Source organism: Manacus candei, unplaced genomic scaffold (assembly GCF_025592945.1).
Source record: "Manacus candei isolate 608988 ecotype Guabito, Panama unplaced genomic scaffold, ASM2559294v1 h1tg000035l, whole genome shotgun sequence".
Classification (NCBI taxonomy): domain Eukaryota; kingdom Metazoa; phylum Chordata; class Aves; order Passeriformes; family Pipridae; genus Manacus; species Manacus candei.
In genome coordinates this window covers 4,401,208-4,422,811 of record NW_026138083.1, presented here as the reverse complement: position 1 = coordinate 4,422,811, position 21,604 = coordinate 4,401,208, and the positions used below count along the sequence as shown (strand labels likewise).

The 21,604-nt window shown below is 46.0% G+C and overlaps 1 protein-coding gene and 1 long non-coding RNA gene across 3 annotated transcripts; both read left to right on the top strand.

The window, feature by feature from the left end:
* Nucleotides 1-959: 959 nt before the first annotated feature.
* HAO1 (hydroxyacid oxidase 1) lies at nt 960-21,180 on the top strand. The gene is made up of 8 exons (XM_051793078.1): nt 960-1,103; nt 5,563-5,714; nt 12,470-12,725; nt 15,171-15,346; nt 16,529-16,620; nt 19,074-19,232; nt 19,485-19,554; nt 19,912-21,180. The coding sequence occupies exons 1-8, from the start codon at nt 967-969 to the stop codon at nt 19,980-19,982; spliced, it is 1,113 nt and encodes a 370-aa protein (XP_051649038.1). The 5' UTR covers nt 960-966; the 3' UTR covers nt 19,983-21,180.
* On the top strand, nt 15,371-16,495 carry LOC127473454 (uncharacterized). Of its 2 annotated transcripts, none has more exons than XR_007905460.1 (4): nt 15,371-15,462; nt 15,543-15,650; nt 15,761-15,787; nt 15,869-16,495. It is a non-coding gene; the product is annotated as an uncharacterized LOC127473454 (long non-coding RNA). The 2 variants fall into 2 exon arrangements; XR_007905461.1 differs by having other exon boundaries at nt 15,413-15,435.
* Nucleotides 21,181-21,604: the final 424 nt, after the last annotated feature.

Genomic DNA, 21,604 nt, shown 5'->3' with positions numbered 1-21,604 from the left:
AGGTTAAAGGTCAGCTGATGCCTCATTAAAGCAGCTGGAGGAACCCTCATCCGGAGAGATTCATTAAAACAAGGAGCCAATTACTTGGCGGGAAGCTGCGTGTGTTGGTGAGACGTTGGCATTAAATTCCATGTTTGGGGACTTCAGAGACTTTTGCAACATTCCAACATTAAAAGCTTTTCAATTCACCAAGTTGGAATACATCTGCACGTATGAAAATGTTCAGCTGTCGTGCCACTGTCTCGTGCTCTGGGATAAACACCCCTTTTTAGCACAGATGCTGCAAACTTTAAATGAATGCAAGCAGACAGGTCCCCAGCTTTGTGCTGGGAGCACAGAGCAGTGCCAAGGTTAAACCAGTCTGCATTTCAGTACTGCCTGACACTCATCTGTGGGTAAAGGCCTCGTGCTGTATTTGTGTGGATACTGATATTAATTTGCAGCCCACAGCTGGAAAACTGAATTATGCACACACTTGGAAGTTTCCCTTGACAAACAGCTACCATAACCCTGTTGCAAACCATGTCTGTTTGTTAAAATTTAAGTCAGGATTCGATCAAGAAATCTTTAACAAATTTAGAAATCACCTAAACCAAGGTCTTGCTTTTTGGGTGTAAACAAACTTTCAGGTTTATCTCATGGATGTTTTGGATGATAAATGTGTCTGTGAGGGACCGTATGCTCCTGTTATTGCAGGTTTAACTACATATTTCTTTCCTTGCTTATTCTTTTTAATTTTTACTGTACTTTTTTCCATTCTATTCCAGGTTGGCCTTGACCACATGGAACAAAACACAGTGCTGAAGTCCAACGTGACACAAGAAGCTGGTGTATTTATTTTTCTTTTTTTTGAAATGTAGGTAAATTGAATCCTGATGAGGTCCCATATTAATAATTTACAGACAAAACCCCAGATCTTAAAAGAGAGGGAAGTGGCAATAAACTGACCCCGTGGGATCTGCAGCCATGTCTGGAAAGCCAGTGTGCATTGGTGATTTTGAGGAGTATGCTAAAGCATTCCTCCCCAAATCCGTGTACGATTATTACCGATCCGGGGCGGATGACCAGGAAACGCTGGCAGATAATGTGGCAGCCTTTTCCAGGTAGGAGGGTGATTGAAGGCTGGGGTGGGAGGTAGGGGGTGTGAGTTCTGCTCTAGTACTGCCTGTGGTGCAATTTTAGATTTTTCCATGTGAACAAAACTCAGTTTCTCTGCTACTTTTTTTTTTTTTTTTAGCAAGAAGAGTCTCAAATCATTGATTTTCAGAACCATTGTCTCTCCCCTCTCACTCCTCCACCCAACACTTTCTGTCAAAAATCCATCCCTAAAATCCATTAGCACCTTTTTAGCTTTCCCTGCATTTTGGTTCTTTTTTTTACCAGAAATTCTCTAGACCCTTCAGCTCCAATATTTAATCAGCCAGTGAGCTGCTGGGACAGCTGCTGATGTCCCTTGCCTTGGGGTGCCGTGCTGGTGCAGACATTTAACCCCTGCACTTGCCTTTGCTAATCTCTAAAGGCTTTGTCTTTAATCCTCCTGAGTCTAACAAACCAAACCAAGATTTTTCTGATTTATCTTCAGTCCTTCTCCTTCCCCACTCTGCTCTCCTGCTTAGAGGAGGAGCAACAACTCGCTGCTCCAGTTGCTTTTCCATGGGCTGTGAGCAGCTCAGCTGAAAATCCCATAGGAGCTGAAGGCTGTAGGAAATGCAGTGATAGTTTAGCAGGATCTCAAAGGCCAGATGGCAGGAATGGGCTCAGAACCTTCATTTTAAGGACACAGAGAGAAAAGCCTTATCATGTCAAGAGAAGAAAACTCACCTCTACTGTGACCACTTCTTCATGGCTTGCTCATGCAGAAGCCATCATCCCAGGCTGGAATTTCCCTGCTCAAACACAAGCCAAAGGATTGCCCTGAGGGGTAACTAGGAGCAGGAGGGGGGGTAGCAGTGCTCACCTGAGTTTTATTTTATCTTTCTTGATGCTTCCAGATGCTCTGATGTTACCTGCCCTCGTAAAACCAAAATGAGACATTAAGGAAAGGACACTCAAAGGAAGGACTGGGAGGCCATAAACTGTCAGAGTAGTGAATGTTTTACTTGTGACTGCAGGAGCTAGTAGTGATTAAATTGGGTCTAAACCTCCCAGAGACAGGCTAACAAAGAGCTGGATATGTCCCTTACTGTGTTGGCATTAGCAGAGCTGGATGGTGGAGGTGAGATGAGGGATCTGAAGCTGCTTCCCACTGCAGGGATTGATTCCTGTGATGAAAAAATCCTATTTTCTTACTACATGGGAAGCTACCATTAACAGTCATGACGCCGTGTTTGCAACCCGTCTCTAAAAGGTAGAAACTGCTATAAGGGCTTCATAATATTTTGATTTCAAAGTCCTGTTTGACACGAACAACGTGTCAAATCTTTCTTTTTCCCTTGGATGCTGTCAGGAGGAGCGTGGCCTACCCCTTATGGATGCAGGACAGCTGCTCCCTCTGCTCCTCACACAGCCCTGCTGTGTCTCTGAGCGTGTTTTTTCTGCCTATTCCCAAGTGCAGCTTGTAGGTCAGTATAAAGTAAGATGGACTTTACGCCCCTGAGTCACAGAGATCACAAAGTAAGATGATTTTCTGAAAGATATGAGTAAGTTCAGCTTCGTTTCCCATCGATCTCCCCTGTCAGAAGCTCGGCTGCAGGTTCAGCCTGATTCAAAATACTTACTGAAATATTTATAGATACATAGTACCACTACAGGATGGAGGAATAAATAGATTGTTATTAAGGACTAATATAATTATTATTAAGGAGTAAGCTTAGATCCCACAATACCTCTGGAATACCACCTGGAATTTTTGGAGCAGCACAATTCATACTCGCTAGGTTATAAAATGAACAGCTTGACTTTTTAACAACTCGGGAGCTTCAAGTACTTTGTGTAGTCAGATGCCAGAGTATAAACTGTCTGCACAAGGCCAGTGTTTCAGGTGAGGTTAAAACCAGGTATGGCCACTCTCTGCCAACTTCCAGTTCCTCTGGGACTGAGGGAAGAACGGGAACTCTTGTGTTGACATCAGTGTGGTCCTGCCAAGGCCAGATGAGTACTTTTTGTTCCTGGTTCTCAAGCGAGGCACTGAGGCCAAGCAGGATGATGTGGGATGTCACAGCATATGTTAGTCCCTGTTGTTGACACCGGTGTGTCCAGGAACAGGCTCCTGCTAATCCGAGGAATCCCCGGTGGCCTCTGGAGGAGCTGCCTTGTTTTGTCCCGTGCAAGGAACAGCAGCTGCTGCTTCATCAGTGACAGCATCGATGTGGCTTTTCTGCAAACCTCGTAGCAGTGAAAGGCACTAAAATGGGCACATAAGGAATTGAAATATTGGTTAGAAAAGCGAGGCTGCCCTGTCTTTCACCTCGGGTTCAGAGCCCTGCGAAAAGAGCGCGGATGGAAAGACACCCTGGGAGGGAAGATTGCTTTCCCTCAAGGAAAAGCAGCTCCTGGTTTGCCTGGCACAGCACCAGCCCCTGCCCCTTCTGATGGAAGTGGAGCTGTAGGGGCATATTAAGGCAGCAAATCGGGTTGGGATGGAGACTTTCTGAGCTGTGAATCCTTTCCCAAAGAGCCCTGCAGCACAAGGGGATTATTTGGAATGAGCTCCGAAAGGAAACAAGAAGAGCTGCTTGAAAATGTGTTGCAGTTTGAAAACGTCAACGTTTTTCACAGCTGAAAGCAGTGAGAGCTTCCCTCTTACCCCTCTGCAAGACAATTTGAAATTGGAAATTTTTTTAGCTTGAAGAAAAAAGGAAAAACCCCCAAAAGATTAATCCCCCTCCTTCTCTTTAATCCTTCCCTCAAAACAGCTTCTAGCTGAAGTTGCCTAAAGCAGCAGTGCTCGCTGCCTTCCCCACTGTGGCATCTCCCACTTCCAGCTGGGAAGAAGGATGTGCTCGCTCTGTTGCTGATTGCAGCACATGAGAATGGACTTGGCTGGAAAAAAATGTGGGCGATGAGGAGATGATGAATTTAAAGGAAAAATCCAAGCTTATTACAAAATATCCAGGAAATGTTTTCGCTGAAAAACCTGGAGGAAGCAGGTGGTGTGTGGCAGCTGAATGAACATGTGCTCTGGTGACTGGGAAATAAATACTACTTGTGGGTTTTCGTTGCTGCTGTTAGGGGCTTGTCTAGAAAATGCCTGGCTTTGAGTGTCCATCAGACTCCCAGCTGGAAACACCCATGTTTCCATGGGAAGATAAGATTTTATTAAAAGAAGTAGTGATGTTGGTATTTTCGTGGGACCCAATACATAGTCAGGGTGTTGATGGAGAGGTATCGCTGCCTGGAACTGCATCATTTTCCTTGCACACACTGCTGGGAGGATTTTTGCTCCTTCTCTTCCTTTTCCTAGCTAAAAGCACTTGTGCCTCAGGACTGAGCCTCACAGGTGGGCTTGGAGGTGGCAGTGGCTCGTACCAGGTAACAAGGAGAAACCAGGAGGCTGGGGAAGAGGAGATGCTCCACATCCTTTATGCTTCTGACTGTCTAAATGAGCAAGGTTATGAAAGGATTTTTGCCTTGGAGCTCAGAGGAATCCTTCAGAATGAGGATTAGGAAGAAAGGAGGAGGAAAAAAAAAAGTCATATTTTCTTTGTCCCACCCTCAGCCCATCCTCCCCTGAAAAATAACAGACTGATACAATGGCATGAAAACAAGTCCGAGGACACACTTGCCGTGTGTGTCTTGGCACTGAGCAGCACAGCTGACTCCCCGTGGCCACACAGCTCCTTCCAAGCATCACAACTGTCTTTCTCCTCCCTGGGGAGCGTTTCCTGGAGAGCTGGCAGGGCCCCGTGCTCCAGGACTTCAGGACCGTGGGTCTCATCCTGGCTCTGTCCCAGGCTCCTCAGGGAAAAGTCTCTCGATCTTTCTACAAAATACACAAGACTTTGTCTTGTCTCTTTTTCACTGACTTTCCAGTTTAATATGCAAGCTCAAGCTCACCCCTCCTCGCTGTTGGAGGGTTACAATGGCTCTGGTTCTCTCTCCATGCTGAGAATTACAACATTTTCAGTCAGAGCAGTTAGTCAGGTTCAGCAGTACCAGAGCTTAAGCTTTTAATTTTTTTCTGTAATTGAAATCCAGTGGCCATCGGAGCCCTTTCGGAGGGAGGGAGGCCTCAGTGAGAGGCTGGTGCTTGCAGAGAGGCTTTGGCCCGTGTGAGAGGCAGCCCCTGCTATCGCACCCCCTCTTGTGGCTTCTGGTGACGGTGGCAGTGCTGTGACATCGCCTGGATGGCGGGGAAAAGTCCCGTTTCACAGGCGTCCCCAGGAATGCAGCCCCGTTCCTAAAGGCGTGGATGTTGTGCTGTTGAAGACTGCAGCAGAGTGTGATTTCGGGTTCGGTGTGGTTTAGTTTGCAGCTCTGGGTGGCACAGGGGGGTCCTGCTCCAGCCCCAGCACAGCTCCCACCGTGTGACAGCAGGAAAACCTGCCCTTGTCCGCTCGGAACTGTAAATATCCCCCGTGCCTCAGGCCTCCTTTAACGCTCTCCCTTTGCCCCCCGTGCCAGGTGGAAGCTGTACCCGCGGGTGCTGAGGGATGTGTCGGCGATGGACGTGTCCACCTCGGTGCTGGGGCAGCGGGTGTCGGTGCCCGTGTGCGTGGCCGCCACCGCCATGCAGCGCATGGCTCACCCCGACGGGGAGACGGCCACTGCCAGAGGTGAGCGCACAGACTGCCCCCACGGCGGGGTGGGCACGGACAAAATCATCCTGGCCACGGATCCCAGCTCGGTTTCTTGCTCCGGGGTGGGTTTGAGCTGCTGCTGGTTGGTTTTTGGGTTGTTTTCTGCTGTTTGCTTTGTTCGAGCCCTGTTCCCTCCCTGTGAAACAGGAGTTTGCTTGTCACATGTAACATTGAAAACTGTATCTACCTATACATTCTATAAATATAACTATATATATATATATCATCACAGCACCAGTCTTCCTCTTAGAGAATTGCTTCTGGAAATTCAGAAACCTTTGCTTGCCTGGGAAAAATCCTTGCTTTGAAGAGAGAGCATCCCAGGGAGATAAGGGCCCCTCTGGGCTAGAAGCTGCCCAGAGATGTTGCCAGCACAGAGACTGCACCTAAAAGGCTGTGAGAAATAGGGCATTAACCAGAACTGAGGTGGCAAACTTGTTTCCTACTCCTTTCACCCAAGCTGCAGAATGACATGAAAACTCAGGAAGAGGTTTGGGCTGTGCATTTCAGTGCCCCAGCACTGAATGAAACAGGATACAAAACTTAAATAAGTGATATTGGAAAAAAAATAAATCCCCTGCATGCTTGAGTTATTCCTCCAACAGTGTTTCCATGCCCAATGCAGCAAGAACCAATGTGAAGGGAGTCTGAGGACCATCCTTGCAGTGGGAGCTGGTCTCAGTTCTCAGTAAGAAGCTGCATCAGGGTCGCAGCACAACTCCAGCAGCCATCTCTGTAAAAGCAGATTTCTCTAATTTTATACCGTGTTTGGGGCCACTCTTTTTTCCCTTCCCCAGAGGTTTACTGGAAGCCAGTGCTGTTATGGCTGTTGCATGTGCCGGCGCTTTCCACGCGATGGAGCTCCAACACCTCGAATGGGTTTGGGAAGGGCCGGTGGGAGCCTTGGTGCTGTCCTGTCCTTTGGCAGCTCCCGTGGATTAACTCCGGGCCAGGTTATGCTGGGAGGAAACTCTGGAGCGTTAAACTGTTAAGTGCAAGCGTATTAATGCGATGAGGAGGGCAAGATTTGAAACACACAAAACTCAGGATGTTTCTTAGCAAAAATTCCCACTGATTCTGCATCCTGGCCACATTTTAAGGCATAAATCCATAATGGCATGCCAAGTCAAGGGGTACAGTAAGGCTGAGTACCAGGGCTGAGTTATGGTTGTGGTAATAACTTAATTCTGGAATTTCCTGACTTTTGTGCACTTACTTTTGTCTACTTTTCAAACTTTTAACACGTGATTATTGCATTTAATGTCCTTAGGTTTTCGAGCTGGGGGAGCTCAGTGTACTGGCACTGGTTGGAATATGTGATCCAGTAAACACATCCATTGGAGCTAGGGAGTTTTTCATTGCTTTCAGAAGAGGGCAGAATTAAAATCACACCCTCTGTATTGCGTTGGTGTTTGGGGGAGAGGAAAATATGGCTTTGGTTTTGTGCTGTTAGAGGTGGGGTGGGGCATTCAGTGCCAGGCTCTTGGTTTGACCTTATAAGATGACAGGAATTAGCTCAGTAAAGTGCAACTTTGGCTTAAAGGTTCCCTTCAACCTCACAACCCCTCACTTTGGGGCTTGCCAGGCTTTTGGGGGCTGCTGCTCCCCCAGGGATGCTCTCCTGCACTGACCCAGCTGCACCTTGCCAAGACAGGGCCTTAAACACCCTTCACTGACAGTTTGCTTCATTAGCAAAGGATCTTTTAAGGAAAAAATTCCAGCTGCAATTTTCAAAGTTGCTGGTGACAGGCCAGCCAACACAATGGAAGTTATTCCAAAGGTTAACTGACCTCACTCTGAGTGGGGTCAATCATGGTCAAAACTTGCACAGCCTCAAATCCAGGTATTGGGTTTACTTATACTTCTGTTAGCTAGAATAAAAAAAAAAAAATAAAAAAAAAATGCCCATGCAGGCTGTAATAATGTTACTTCTCAGTTTTCTTTGACATGTCTAAATGCCAGGAGTCCTTCCTTAGAGAGAAAGTTTGCTTGTCCTTGAAACAATTTCACACACCTTGGCACTTGTCCCAGTTCTTCCAGGTCTTCCTTCAAGTATATTCCCTGGCATTTTAGTTGTATCTCATCAGTATATAGGGCAGTTTTCCAAAGAATGGATTTTCTGTTCAGTAGAAACTGAAAAATTGGGAGGAAAATTGTTTTGGATTAACTGAAATGTTTCATTTGATCCAAAACACAATGTTTTATTTCATTTTCCTACTGGCTGATGCTTTTAGCCATAGCTCTGTTTTGAAACAAAAGTGTTAGCTCAGGAGAAAACATTTCCATTTTGAAAAGATCAACACATGACATTTTGACTTAGGTGATTTTTTTTTTCTCATCCTCCCCACTCCAATTTCAACCTCTTTAACTTAAAATATTTGCCAAATTGGATGAATAATCTTAGCCACCATTAAAGAGCAAAAGGTTATTCTCTAAACACTTTTCAATAGAACCCTTCTGATTCTGAGGGATTTTTCTTGCCTGTCCATTAGGGGACTCGCTGTTCCTCCATGCCAGGACATCCCTTTGCCATCCCAACTCCATGCTGTGCTTGCAAACCAATGTACTCCCTGTGTCAACAGCACCCACCTCAAGCGCCCTGACACAAAATCTCGGGCACCATCCAGCTCCTTAGCAAGAAATGGCAATTTTTTGCAGCCTTTAATTGATTATAAACAGATTTGTAGCACTATTTTACTGACGTTTCTGTTTATATTCCTGCTTGTTCCATAAAACTCTTACTGACCTGCTACCTTCTATTTCCTGTGTTTTCACCCCAAAGCAGCACTGCAAGACTTGACTTCTCCCTGACTGACTGAAAATCAGGCTGATAACCCAATTTTCTTTTGGAAAACTGTGCATGGCAGTGGCTCAGAGTTTTTTGTTTGCCCCCTGTGACTGCCCTCAAACCTCTCTCCGAGCTGCTGCTGACGCAGGAAGGGTTTCACCACCGCCTGCGACGTGACTGCACCGTTTGCTTTGCCAAATGGAGAACAGCAATATTGACTGGAAAGCTTTTTTTCCCCCCTGTTTTAGCTGAGTTACTGGCAGCTCTGTCACTCCCACTAGACAGGGAGCAACACCTGTGTTCCTTTGGCTCTTAACAGGCTGCTACCGTGCTTTTTGTTTGCTCCTGGAAGGTTCCTTGTGCTCACCAGTGACTGGGAAGGAGGGATTTGGTGACCTATTCCTTGTTGTGCTCAGCCACAGTGAAAACAGCAGGATTTTGTACTTATCTTTAACCTGTTATCTATGTACTGATCAAAAAACAGAGGTTAATTTTGAGGTGTGGCTGCTCCAGAGGACAATATTCCCGTGGGACAACATGGCCTTGGCTGACCTGGCCTGGGTTGACCCTGGAGACTGTCACGGCCAGGGGACTTTGTGCTGCATGTGCACACAGGCAACCTGGCATGACAGCCCTGCCAGATCCCTTTGGGCCACGTGGCTCCTTCCCTGGAGCCTGCAGCCTTCCAGGAATGCGCTGGGGCAAGGTGACTCGCCCGGGGGATTTGGGAGGGCCGGGCGAGGGAAGACCGGGCAGGGCATCTCAGCCAGGAGTAGTTTGTCAGGAGAGCAATGTGAAGTACTTTAAACAATTCTGTTTCTCAGGAGAGGCAGCTCCAAGAACCTGGCTGCTGCTCCCGAGAAATCCCACCGTGCCAAAAGGACAGCGTGTGGATCCCAAGGAATGTCCTCTGGCCCTTAACTGGGGGGCAATGGATTCACTGGTGGATTCGGGGAAGAATGACTGCAGGGGAGCAGTGTGGCTGCTGGGCTTTGGAGATGCCCCTAAAAGGGAAATGAGGGGAATTTGCCCAGCTGGAGGGGAAAAAAGCAAATTCCCATTCCCATACAAGGTAACCCTGACAAAATATGCACCTTTGAACGGGGCTCCTCTCCAGTGTCTCCCCTGGAGTACGTTGCCTCTGAGTTGCCCACAGGGACAAATTCCATACCCTTCCCAAACCATGTAATGAAGTGATGTCTCACCAGCTGGGGAGACTGAGGTTTCAGGATGAAAAAGGGCTAAGCAAGGTCACTGCTCTGTTCTCCACTGGAACTCCCAAATGGGTCCTGTCCCAGGGTCAACCTTGATTTGTTGCTGTGTAAAATACTTTGGTTGAGTTCCCCAAGGATGAGGAAAGTCCCGTTTTATCAAGGTTGGTGTTCCCTGGTGAAGAAGGTGTGTCCTTGCTCCTGGCCTCCCTGGGCTCTAAGTACAAGCAGGTCACAGTGGGGCTGACAAACCTGTGCCTGCTCAAGGCAGCTGTGAGGAAAAGGTTGTGAAAATCCCTTTCTTGGGCACCCCACCACAATCTGATGGCTGGAGCACCTCTGTTCTGGAGACAGGCTGGGAGAGTTGGAGTGGTTCAGCCTGGAGAAGAGAAGGCTCCAGGGAAACCTTAGAGCCCCTTCCAGTGCCTAAAGAGAGGTGGAGAGGGACTTGGGACAAGAGCCTGGAGGAACAGGACAAGGGGAAATGGCTTCACAGTGGGGTGAGGTTTGGATCAGATATTAGGGAAAGATTCTTTACCACTCTGTGATTCCATGAACTTCCCCAGCCTCCTGTGTGTGGCTAATTCTCTCTGTGTTGTCATGGATCCCACCAGGAGCCTGCAGGGTGTACAGGAGTGAACGTTTGCTCTGGGCAACGCTCAGGATTAAAAGAAGACCTGAGGAAAACAGAAAAGCAAACTAAAAGCAGTCTGAAAAGGCATGAGGAAAGGCTGGTTTACAAAAGAGCTGATGTTTAAACTCTGGCAAATGTCACATATTGCAGCAAGAGCATCCTGTGGGAATATGGCTCTACCAGTATTGGTTTGTAACAACAAACAGAGGTATTTGCAGCACCCCAAAACTGAAGTGGGAAATACGGTTGTTGGAGGAAATGAATTGCTTCTGTTTGCTTCAACTGCAGCTAAATGTGCGAGAAGTGGGAGTGTATTTTTAGCAAAACCTAATTTGAGGTAGAAAAAAAACAAACCCAAACCTGGCAACGCTTCGGGACTCTGTATCTCTTGGTTTTGCAAGTCTAGAAAATTGTCAAAGTAAGTTTTAAAATGATCAAGGTGAAGCACAGATCAACCCAAACTGGAACTTGGAATTTTGAAAAACTTCGAAAAATTTTGTGTGTGACCTTCGAATTGGCCTGAGCAGATCTAAAATATGGATGCTGAGCTGGTGCTTCACCAGAGAGCTGTGAACTTTGCAGGAGAGATGAGGGGAATTTTGTGAGTGTGCTTGCATGAAAATGCCATTACCCCATTTGGGATGGCTGAACTCTGGTTGAACCGAACCGCTTCGATCTGATCTTATAAAAGAGCAAAGCATTATTTTCTCCATTGCTGCATATGATGCTAAGTTGAAAGGATATGGTGAAATATCATGTTTTAAATCTTCTCTTCACCAGAAATATTTAATTTTTGCTTTTGCAACCACTCTCGCGTCCGTAGGGCCGCGGAGGTAGAGCTGAGAAGGAGAGGAAGAATGGGAATAACTGGATACCTAAAGGCGGATTGAACCATAACATTTACATTTCTCCCTTATCTGATCTGGGGGTTTTGCAATTGCTGGGTTATCAACCTTCCTGCTCGTCCATGTGCTTGGGTTGGACAGAGCAAGAGGAATGTGGATCCCTTGTTTCTCAGCGTCGCCCAACGGACTTGATTTGGGAATTCGCTTCTTATGGAATTTGTGGTGACACCTCCCCCCCCAGCCGATTTCAACGTGACTTTGGGCATTTGGTATCTGTGGTTCTTTAGAAAGAAACCTCATTCCTTGGTACTTCACCATAAGAGGGAACTATTTTCAGGAATTTTAAGGGGAGGAATGAAACAGCTACGAAGGAGTTTTGGGTCCTTGCTACCGTATTTCCAGCAAGAGAAAGCGCCCTGGGAGGGTGTGACCAATTTGTTTGAATAAGCTGTTCATAAGTTTCCACTCCAAGAGACCCGTAATCCTTATTTAATCAAATGTTGTCATAAAGACCACTTTTTAATTCCTCGATGGGCTGGAGGTGACGTCTTGAAACAGAGCTCCATTTACATTAAAAATATGCATTCTGCGGTAGAGCAAGAAAAATAAGGCTTTCTGTAATATCTTGGAGTTTCACGGTGTGTTTTCCTTTATTTTATATTAAGTGACAGATTACTCCAAAAAGAATAAGTGCTAGATTCATAAAAATATATCTGCATGAGGTCAGCTGCTGCAGCCTGGGTTGGAAATGATCCCTGGGGAGTGCGATTTTCGGGAGGCAAAAAGTTGGAAGCCTCAAATGCATTATTTTAATTATCTTTTTTTTTTTTAGATCATTCAGAACTTTGTGTGCGGATACGTCTTTTAAATTCATATGCCAGAATTTCTGACCAGTGACACCCAGGCATTAGGGGCTTACAAGCAGGATTCCCATAGGATAATTATTGCTATGGGTTAGGCTTAGTTTGTTTACGACATGTTTGATTTCTAGTGCTGGAGCAGGGATCATCCCAAACAGCGTGCAGAGAGCAGCCCCCAGAATTTGTGGATAATCCCACAGAATAAGGCACAGAGTGCTCACAGCCCATCCCTGTTAGTAACTGCTGTTAATGCAGCATTCCCTGGAATGCACTAACATTAAGGAAAGGCAGTGTGTAATTACATGCCCCAACATCTGCTGGCGAGCCAAGCGCTCCACAGCTCAGAGCAGCTCAGTTTTGGATAATCCCAAACACACCTTTGTGTTCCCGCAGCCTGCCGGGCCGTGGGGACGGGGATGATGCTGAGCTCCTGGGCCACCTCTTCCATCGAGGAGGTGGCTGCAGCAGCGCCGGGGGGCCTCCTGTGGCTGCAGCTGTACGTGTACAGGGAGCGGGAGGTGGCGGAGTCCCTGGTGAGGCGGGCCGAGCGGGCCGGCTACAGCGGCATCTTCGTCACGGCCGACACGCCCTACCTGGGCCAGCGCCGAGCCGACGTGCGAAACAAGTTCCAGCTCCCTCCAAACCTCAGGTACGACCCCCGGGTGGGACGTGGGGTGTGGGGTGGGCAGCTTCAACTTTCCTTTTGCTCGAATACAGAAACACGTGGCTATAAATCTCTCTGAATTCTCCGTGAGGGCAGTTTCTGCTCCCCGTGATTCTCTGCCTCAGAATTTGTGGCCTCCTGGTTGACTTCAGCACTAATTCTAGTTCCTCCCCACTGCAGGGCCTGGGAAGCATTCAATTTTAACAGAGTTAAATGAGATTTTTAACCTTAAAACAGTGTTGTCAGGGCACTGATTTCCCTGGCCTTTTGCAGATATAAATTGGTAGACTGTACAGAGCACCCTGATAAAGACGTGCTGAAGTGCTGGCGCAGTTTTAGCAGCCACAAGTATTAGCTGGAAGAGTCTTTAATGGATGGGATATCCAGGACTTGGAGCTAAAAATCTTGCAGGAAGGTCTTGGTAATGACTGCAGCTTGCCGTGGTGTGCATTAAGATTATTCAGAGCACGCAAATGAACACAAAAATGGAAAGAAAACATGATTAAAGGACAGGTGAAATTACTTTGGAGCAGATGAAGTTGGATTTCTGGGTGAAAGCTACTTTTGAATATTATCAATGAAACTGAATTGCTCTTCCTATGTCTCCAAAGACTGCTGTGTTATGCAATATATGTAACATGTACCGAGGAAGAATCACATCCCCAGGTCTCTCTCACCTTCTGTTTGAATATTATGGAAAATAGTGAGTCTGATTCTCCACCTCGCAGGCAAAAAATCCTCCAGAGCTTGGGGTGTTGGCTCTCCCCCTTACACTTGTACTTGAAGCTAAAATATGATATGATGAAGGCTGACAGAGCAACCTGAACTCTGCCTCTATTTTTGTGTTATAAAGTACAATCTTAGGAGGAAAGCAGCAGAAAGAAAAAAGCCCTGGTACCTCCAAGCTGAAAATGGACCACGCTGGGATGTGCATGCCCCGTATTGTGATCCTGCTGTAATCTGTGTTTGCCACAACACCATCAACACACACTGACATTTTACCTAAAAAAGAATTCAATAATTCTTTAAATAGCTTATTTTTTATGGGCGATATAATCTTAAGGCCTGGGGTTAGAGAGTTTCTCAGTGTGAGTCCAATGACCCCAAAATACTTGAGGGAAGCGGTGGAGCGTTTCTGAAACACTTTGACCCCACCTGACCAAACCATACCGAGGTTTGGAGTGAACTGGATGAAATCCCATGGAATTGGAGCAATCCTTAAAGGTCCCAATTAATCTCTGCAGATTTCAGGGCGATGCTGGGCTGGGTTTTGTTGCAGGGTCAGCGGTGAAACCCTCCTAGCGCGGGGCTCTTGCTCATTTACGTGATAACTTTTTCTTGGCTTCAGGTTTTCAACAAAGTTTCAAAGCAACAACAAGGTGCCATTGTGCTCTGAAACGTATGTAAGGCAACATTCATTCAAGTGTTGATCTACTTTTCCCAGGCCAAGAAAAACAACAGTTATTTATATAATCTTATCCCAGGTTCTGTTTTTCTCTGGGTACCCCACCCTCCACAAACCAACAGCAGAGAAGCTGGATCTTGCTGGGAGCCTGCTCCTTCCTCCTTTGCTTCTGGGCCTGGAGCTGAACAGAAAAGCCATGTGAAGTGCTGCTTGTTGCAGGCATGAAATCAGCAGTGAAACCAGCCAGTTTCCATGCAGAAAACCTCATGCACTTCCCAAAATGTGTAATATGAGTATTAAATAGCCCAGTGTGGTTTCTGAAGAACAGAGCAATCAGCCTCGTGTGGGACATGGGTGTCCTAGAACCCAACTGATCTGGGGCTAAAAGCCCCAAATAATAGCTAATGTTTTCATATGAACTAATTTCCCCCCCACACACACGTTTTACCAGGACATGAACAAAAGGGGCACAAGGTGAACTGGCTGGATGTTGGCCTTGTTGGACAGATGGAAATTCTGAATTCTTTGCAAGGCTTCAGGCAGATCCACCTAAGTGGATCCTCAGGAGTGTGTAGGTTAAGGGGATCCTCAGGGGTGTGTAGGTTAAGGGAATCCTCAGTGGAGCTTAACAAAACTTCCCTTCCTCCTTCTCTCCTCCCACCTACCTGATCCCCTATTCCTTTAGTAGCTGAATTCCCTGGATTTGAAAAAGAAGCAAAACCAAACCCTATTTCTTTTGCTAGAACTAGGACTGTTGCCTTAGGCTGGAGAACCTTGCACAGAATCATCACAGAAACATAGAAAGGCTTGGGTTGGAAGGACTTTAAAGATCAAATGCTAATGTTGGTTATCAAATGCTTTGTCAGTGAAAGGTTTTGGCTTGCTAAGGACTGGGATCTGCCACACTGGGACTGGCTTTTTTTGCTCCTGCCCTGCAGCACAGCAAAGTTTTATCACAGGTATATTGACTTGGGGCTACAATGGACCTTTCTCAGCCTATTTTTCCGTTTCTTTTGTCATTTTAGATTAAAAAACTTTCCCGGCAGCGACCTGGCGTTTTCCTCAGGGAAAGACTTTGGAGAGAACAGCGGGCTGGCCGCGTACGTGGCTGAGACCATCGATCCAAGTCTCAACTGGGAGGACATCAAGTGGCTTCGGGGGCTCACCTCGCTGCCCATCGTGGTGAAAGGCATCCTCAGGGGTGTGTAGGTCAAAGGGATCCTCAGGGGGGTGTAGGTCAAAGGGATCCTCAGGGGTGTGTAGGTTAAAGGGATCCTCAGGGGTGTGTAGGTCAAAGGGATCCTCAGGGGGGTGTAGGTTAAGGGGACCCTCAGGGTGTGTAGGTTAAGGGAATCCTCAGGGGTGTGTAGGTTAAAGGGACCCTCAGGGGGGTGTAGGTTAAGGGAATCCTCAGGGGTGTGTAGGTCAAAGGGATCCTCAGGGGTGTGTAGGTTAAAGGGATCCTCAGGGGTGTGTAGGTTAAGGGAATCCTCAGGGGTGTGTAGGTTAAAGGGAATCCTCAGGGGTGTGTAGGTTAAGGGAATCCTCAGGGGTGTGTAGGTTAAAGGGATCCTCAGGGGTGTGTAGGTTAAAGGGAATCCTCAGGGGTGTGTAGGTTAAGGGAATCCTCAGGGGTGTGTAGGTTAAAGGCATCCTCAGGGGTGTGTAGGTTAAAGGGATCCTCAGGGGTGTGTAGGTTAAGGGGATCCTCAGGGGTGTGTAGGTTAAGGGAATCCTCAGGGGTGTGTAGGTTAAGGGAATCCTCAGGGGTGTGTAGCTCTGCTGCTTCCAGTGGGGAGGTGAGGGAAAAGCTTTCTCTTCCTCTACACCATTAAGAAGCCAGTAATGAAGACACTTGTGGAAGCAGCTGATTAAACTTATCTCTGAAATCGGATGCAGCCAGGAAGATTGAATTTGCTCTGTTTAATTGTGTCTGCAAACCCTGACCTGATACAACTTGAGGGGAAGCTGGATTTCCATTCAGTCCAAAGAGCACTGAGCACAGTGTAGTGGTTTCATTAAGTCTGGATTATTACTGTAATTGTGCCAAAAATTTTGGCTTGGATGAAATCATTCAGCAAAATAACTTCTTAGTGATGAGTTCTAGAACACAGTAGAGAAAATAAAGACTAGCAACCCAAGTGGCTGCTGATCCAAAGGGATTAAATGTTCTCTAAGCTTTCAAACTACTTTCTGGTCTTATTGCTTAAAAATGAAACTTTTTTCTGTGCTGAGGTGAGGCTTTGGAAAGCTGAAGCCCTAAGGTGGCTTTGCATTAGCTGGCAAGAATTTTTTTAGGGATCCCAAAATTCCTCTCATCGTGGTGTTAACAAGCTCCCAGGTATGGAAGAACATAACTAGTTTGGATTTTTTTTTTTCCCAGCTGATGATGCTAAAGAAGCTCTAAAGGTTGGGGTAAATGGTATCCTGGTGTCAAATCACGGAGCACGACAGCTCGATGGGGTCCCTGCAACTGTAAGTACTGGGGCCAATATGCATCAATTAGTCCCTAATTTTCTCTGCCTTTGGCTTGTTTGCTTTCTCTGGAGGCTGGAGGGAAAACCTGGAATATGTGTTGTCTGCCTTAACCCGTGAGGGACCTCTCTCCACTTCTCTGGGTGTGTCACACCATGCTGCGGGTTAGACACAGCCTCCCCTTGCTCGGATCAAATTGGAAAACCCTTAAGACAGTTTTTCCAGTCCCTTCTTTCATGTCTCCTTTCCCATTCTTGTTTTGAAAAACTCCTGTTGCCATTTGCAGCACACTGAAGGTTGTATTAGAGTTGTTTTTCCCCTTTTAATATTCTTTAGAGGCTTCTGAAAAATTACAGTTATGGAACAGCTAAAGGCAGAATGAAACTCTCTCTTTTTCTCCTTTCAAACATTTTCACCTTTGGAAAAGGGACAGAGTGGTTAAATTACAGTTTTTTCCTTTTTCCTTTTCCTTGTCGTGCTACCCCGGGCCTTTTCCAAAGGTGAAAGGGATTTGAGAATTTCTTGGTCGGCAAAAAAGAAAGAAGGAAAGGCAAATGAAAAAGTATGTGTTCAGGCTGAAGGAAAAACCCCAAAATTCCAGTCATCACTCATCCTGCTTCATTTGGTGTGGGAAAGCTGCACAAATAAAAAGAGAATGAAAGGGAGGAGAATCAAAGCCCAGTTGTGCCTCTTTCAGTATTTCCAATGTGTTCCTGATGAAAAACCTCCTGTTTTCCATGAGGATTCCCTGAAGGGAGAGGGGAACAGGTCATCTTGTCACCTTCTGAGAATGCACTCCCAGTTCCACTGAGAGTATTTGAAAATCTCGGGCAAGCCTGTGTGTGTGAGGGAATCCAGCAGGAACAATGTATGAGGATGTTAAAAAGATCATTTTGAGAGATGAGAAAGCTCGAGAAATACGAATTAGTTTTTTGACAGCTGCAGTAAAACAGAGATTTGCACATTCTGGGTTGTTCCTTTGCAACACCAGAGCACAGAGGAGAACTACTAAAGCTGGATTTATGGTCTAAAGAAGTGCCCTGCACAATGCAGCTTTTATCATACAAATATCTGTATCAGATCATGCTAAATGTTTGATTCAGAAACATAATAATTTGCTTGAGTGTCATGGCTTTTCAGATGGTGAGCTCAACCCAAGCTGGTCAATATTTCTGGTGTCTAGTTACCCATTGAGGAAATCTCTGTTTTAATGATGGTTTGCATCATGCTTTACTTATTAGAGCACTTTAAAGTTTGGTACAGTTTGTCAGGATGTAGAAAGTGGTCTCTGTATATGGAAAGAGATCCAAAATATGTCTGGCAAGAGAGCAAAACCAAAGGGAGGGGGAAAATCACAGCAAGTGCCAAACTTCAAGAAAATTTTAATCCAAATCTAAAAACAAACTGCACTTTCAAGTTGGTTTTTCCCCTCCCCATCTTCCAGTCATTTTTATCCATTAGAAAGGAAATGAATTACATCCGTATTTGAAAGGCATGGATTTGTGTGTCTTTTGTCTTCCTACCACACACCGTTTCCAGCCCCCTTAATACTTGGTTTCTGGGGTTGTGTCTTTCCTGATTTTCATGAATAGGAACTATTTAGGTGGCCTTATAGGAGCAGTTGCCCTCTAATTAATACTCCAGGCTTGAATTCAGGAGGCTCATCCCTTCACTGGGACCTCCTGCATGGCAAGAGGAATAAATTCCTCGGTTAATTGTCACTTGGAAAGAGTAAAAATACTTTTCCCTTTTCCCTGTATCACTGGTGGAGGGGATAAGTAGAGTTTGGTGAAAGCAACATCCCACCTTGCTCAGAACTTAGGGGAAAACTAATTGTTTCTTCCATGGAGTTTTTCTCTGCAGTTATTCCTGTGATAAGATGCATTTTGCAAAGGAGGAATACATTAATTAAGATTTTCAGCCAGCTCCAAGTTCCTCCAGGCACACCTTTCTCTTTCTCCTTGTCCATAGGTCCAGAGCCTGCCTCGGGGATCCCGGTACTAGCTGGGCCCTCAGGATAAATGAATAATAAATTTAAACAGGAAAGCAAAGATGATTATTTAAAAAGTGGCACTGATTCAATTTCATCCCTGAACTAGTGAAGACTGGAATTTTGGGAGGAAATCCCATGGAAAGACCTCCTCTGTGCTGGCTGTTTCTTGCATTCTGCATACCAGTTTGTGTCACATCCACGTCATGGGATCAGATGGATGTTTTGTGTGACCCTGCTGATTGTCTTTATGGGACACTCCAAATAAATGTGACCTTTGTCTATCCCTGCTAACCTGCTAAGTCACAAATATAAATACAAAGCCCTGTTTTTTGGGTATAGCTGTGCATGCAGTTGCTCACTGAGCTGCTGTATAGCCTGGATCCTGCGTGTAAGAACTCACCCCAAAGATAAGCAGGGTTCCAGAAGCAGCTGAGCTGTGTTTGTGGTGTCCCTCTTGCAGATTGATGTGCTGCCTGAGATCGTTGAGGCCGTGCAGGGGAAGGTGGAGGTGTTCCTGGACGGCGGGGTGAGGAAAGGCACCGATGTCCTCAAGGCTCTTGCTCTTGGTGCCAGAGCTGTGTTCATTGGAAGACCTCTGCTCTGGGGGCTGGCTTATCAAGTAAGTTAGAAAAAGCTGAAGTGCATGTTTTTAGACACCTAAACTCACTGTTCAGGCTTTTTTTGTGCATGTACACAGGGAGCGTGTGTGATGGTGTCTCAGTGGGTCTGGGTGCATCCAGATCATCTGTTAAAATTTGCTATGACAAGAACTCAGGATTTACATTGGGGCATAAACCTTTTTTTGGCACGTGTGTATATGTATATCTATACCTCCACACATAATAGCTCACATTGTCTCCTCATCTCCCAGGGTGAAGAAGGAGCAAAAGAAGTTCTCCAGATGCTGAAGGAGGAGTTTCGCCTGGCAATGGCACTGACAGGTGAGGCATCAATATTTCCTCTCCGTAACCACATTTCCCCACAGCTTTCCTTTGCCCTGGGCAAGATGCTATAGCAACTTACAGGAGGGGAATGTTTGCAATATAAACAGGTTAGTCTGTGGGGAAATGGAGAGAGGACTTGTTATCCCTGCCTTAATAAAAGGGCAACTGGGTAGATTACGTAAAAACAATAAATTTATTTTTTCTCACGAGGAGAGCAATAAATCCATAGAGAAGTAATGGCAAATCCTTGGTCACTAAGGGGTGGATTTTTTCTCACAGAAGGTAAATTTTTATGAGACAGAGAAAGAAAAGGCTTAGAGAGGAGTTTCAACTGACATGTAACTTCTCCTCCAGGATGCCGGAGGGTAGAAGAAATCAGCAGGACACTGGTCCGAAGACATCAAGTGTTGTCTTCCAAGATTTAGGTCTGAAGACTTTGCCTCGTGTGTTGCCCGTTTTGCTTCCAGACAAAACCCAACTGTGTTTGCTCTGTGGGCCTCATCCTGCAATCCTGACTGAGAAGGCACAGCCTGTAGGACGTCACTTCCTGAAGAAAATACTCAAAGCAAATTTTACAGGTGTTTCCAAACGTTTTAGGCTCTTAAGGAAAGCTGCTGTACTGGGAGGTGTGATTAGAGATGGGTCTTGGTACAAGACTGGCACAGGAACTTCAAGGGGTTTTGCAACCAATGCTGATATTAATTTCTGTGCCTGGGAGTAACTCAGCTGTTAAAATGAAATTGTAAACAGGAATGTTTTGACAGCAAACAGAAATGCTGAAATTTAAAATGCAAAAGATACTTCTTGCTCACTGTTTAGAGAAACTAGACTGGAGATTGCAGAGATTAAATCTTGCTTTCTTATGAACAGAGTGTCATTTGCCTGGTGACTGTGCTAGGACTTTGTAAGCAGCTGGGCTTGTAGCACGTCGGCTGTAGGAGCTCAGAGGATTCTTAGTTGTAAAGAACCAAAGAACAAAGCAAAACAGGGGAAATTCTGCTGTTTAAGTGGTACAAGCCCCTTTGCAATCAGGCAGCTGTTCTGTATGTGCACTGGACATAGGTCAGATCCTTGGATGATGCAAATCCTCATAGCCCAAACCGTGCCGGCTGCACCCAGCTGGAGCTCAGAGTCACATTTCTCACCTGGATTCATTTGCTGACACTGGCAAGGGAAGGCTGATGCTACCTGGGAGAGTTTGCAGGATTTGCAGCCACGTGCAAAAGAGCAACTTGAATAATTGAGGCATTAACCCATGGCTTGGGAAGGTCCCTGTGGCTCTACTCAGTGTCCACGAACACCCCTCAGACAGATAAATCTTGGTCTTATTCACTCTGCATATGAGGAGGATGCAGAGATACCCAGGACCTGCACCTCTGTTCCCTGAACAATCCAAATACCCTCTGCAGTCAGGAGAAATTTGGCAATTATAAAAAGCCAAGTAGGTAAGACTCCATTATTCTCACCTTGGTTAAAACTAAGGCCGGCTCTTCACCTGTCTCACTTGTGGTGCAGGTGTTAAAGTGACAGGGAGAGGCCACTGCACAAAGGTTTTGAATATCTTGTTGTGGAAATTAAATGTTCATTTTTAAGGGAGATTAAAAAGAGAGAAAAAAGCCTTAATTTCGTGGTTTCACTGACATCAGAGGCTCCACCATTTGTTCCCCATCAGCCCCAGAAGGACTCGAGCGTTCTGACTCTCCTGTTTGAAATATCCCTCACTGAGCTTTGGAGGCAGCTCTGTAAGAAAATGATGGAATATTCTAATGTGAACTAAAGCTGGGGCTGGAACTCAAAATGGGGAGAAAACCCAAAAGGCCACATGCTTGCCCTGCAGTTGTAAAAATCTGTGCTCTTATTTACTCCAGAAGGGGGTGTGTTGTGTGAGGGTTGCGTAGCAACAAAATAAAGTTTATCTGTGCAAGGAAATATGAATGTTTCCCCAAGCCCAGAGAAGCATAATTTCTGCTGTTTACTGCACTTATCATTTCTGTTGCAATGTGGACTGTGTCAGATGTCAATTACAGACTAACTTGGGAGAGACTGT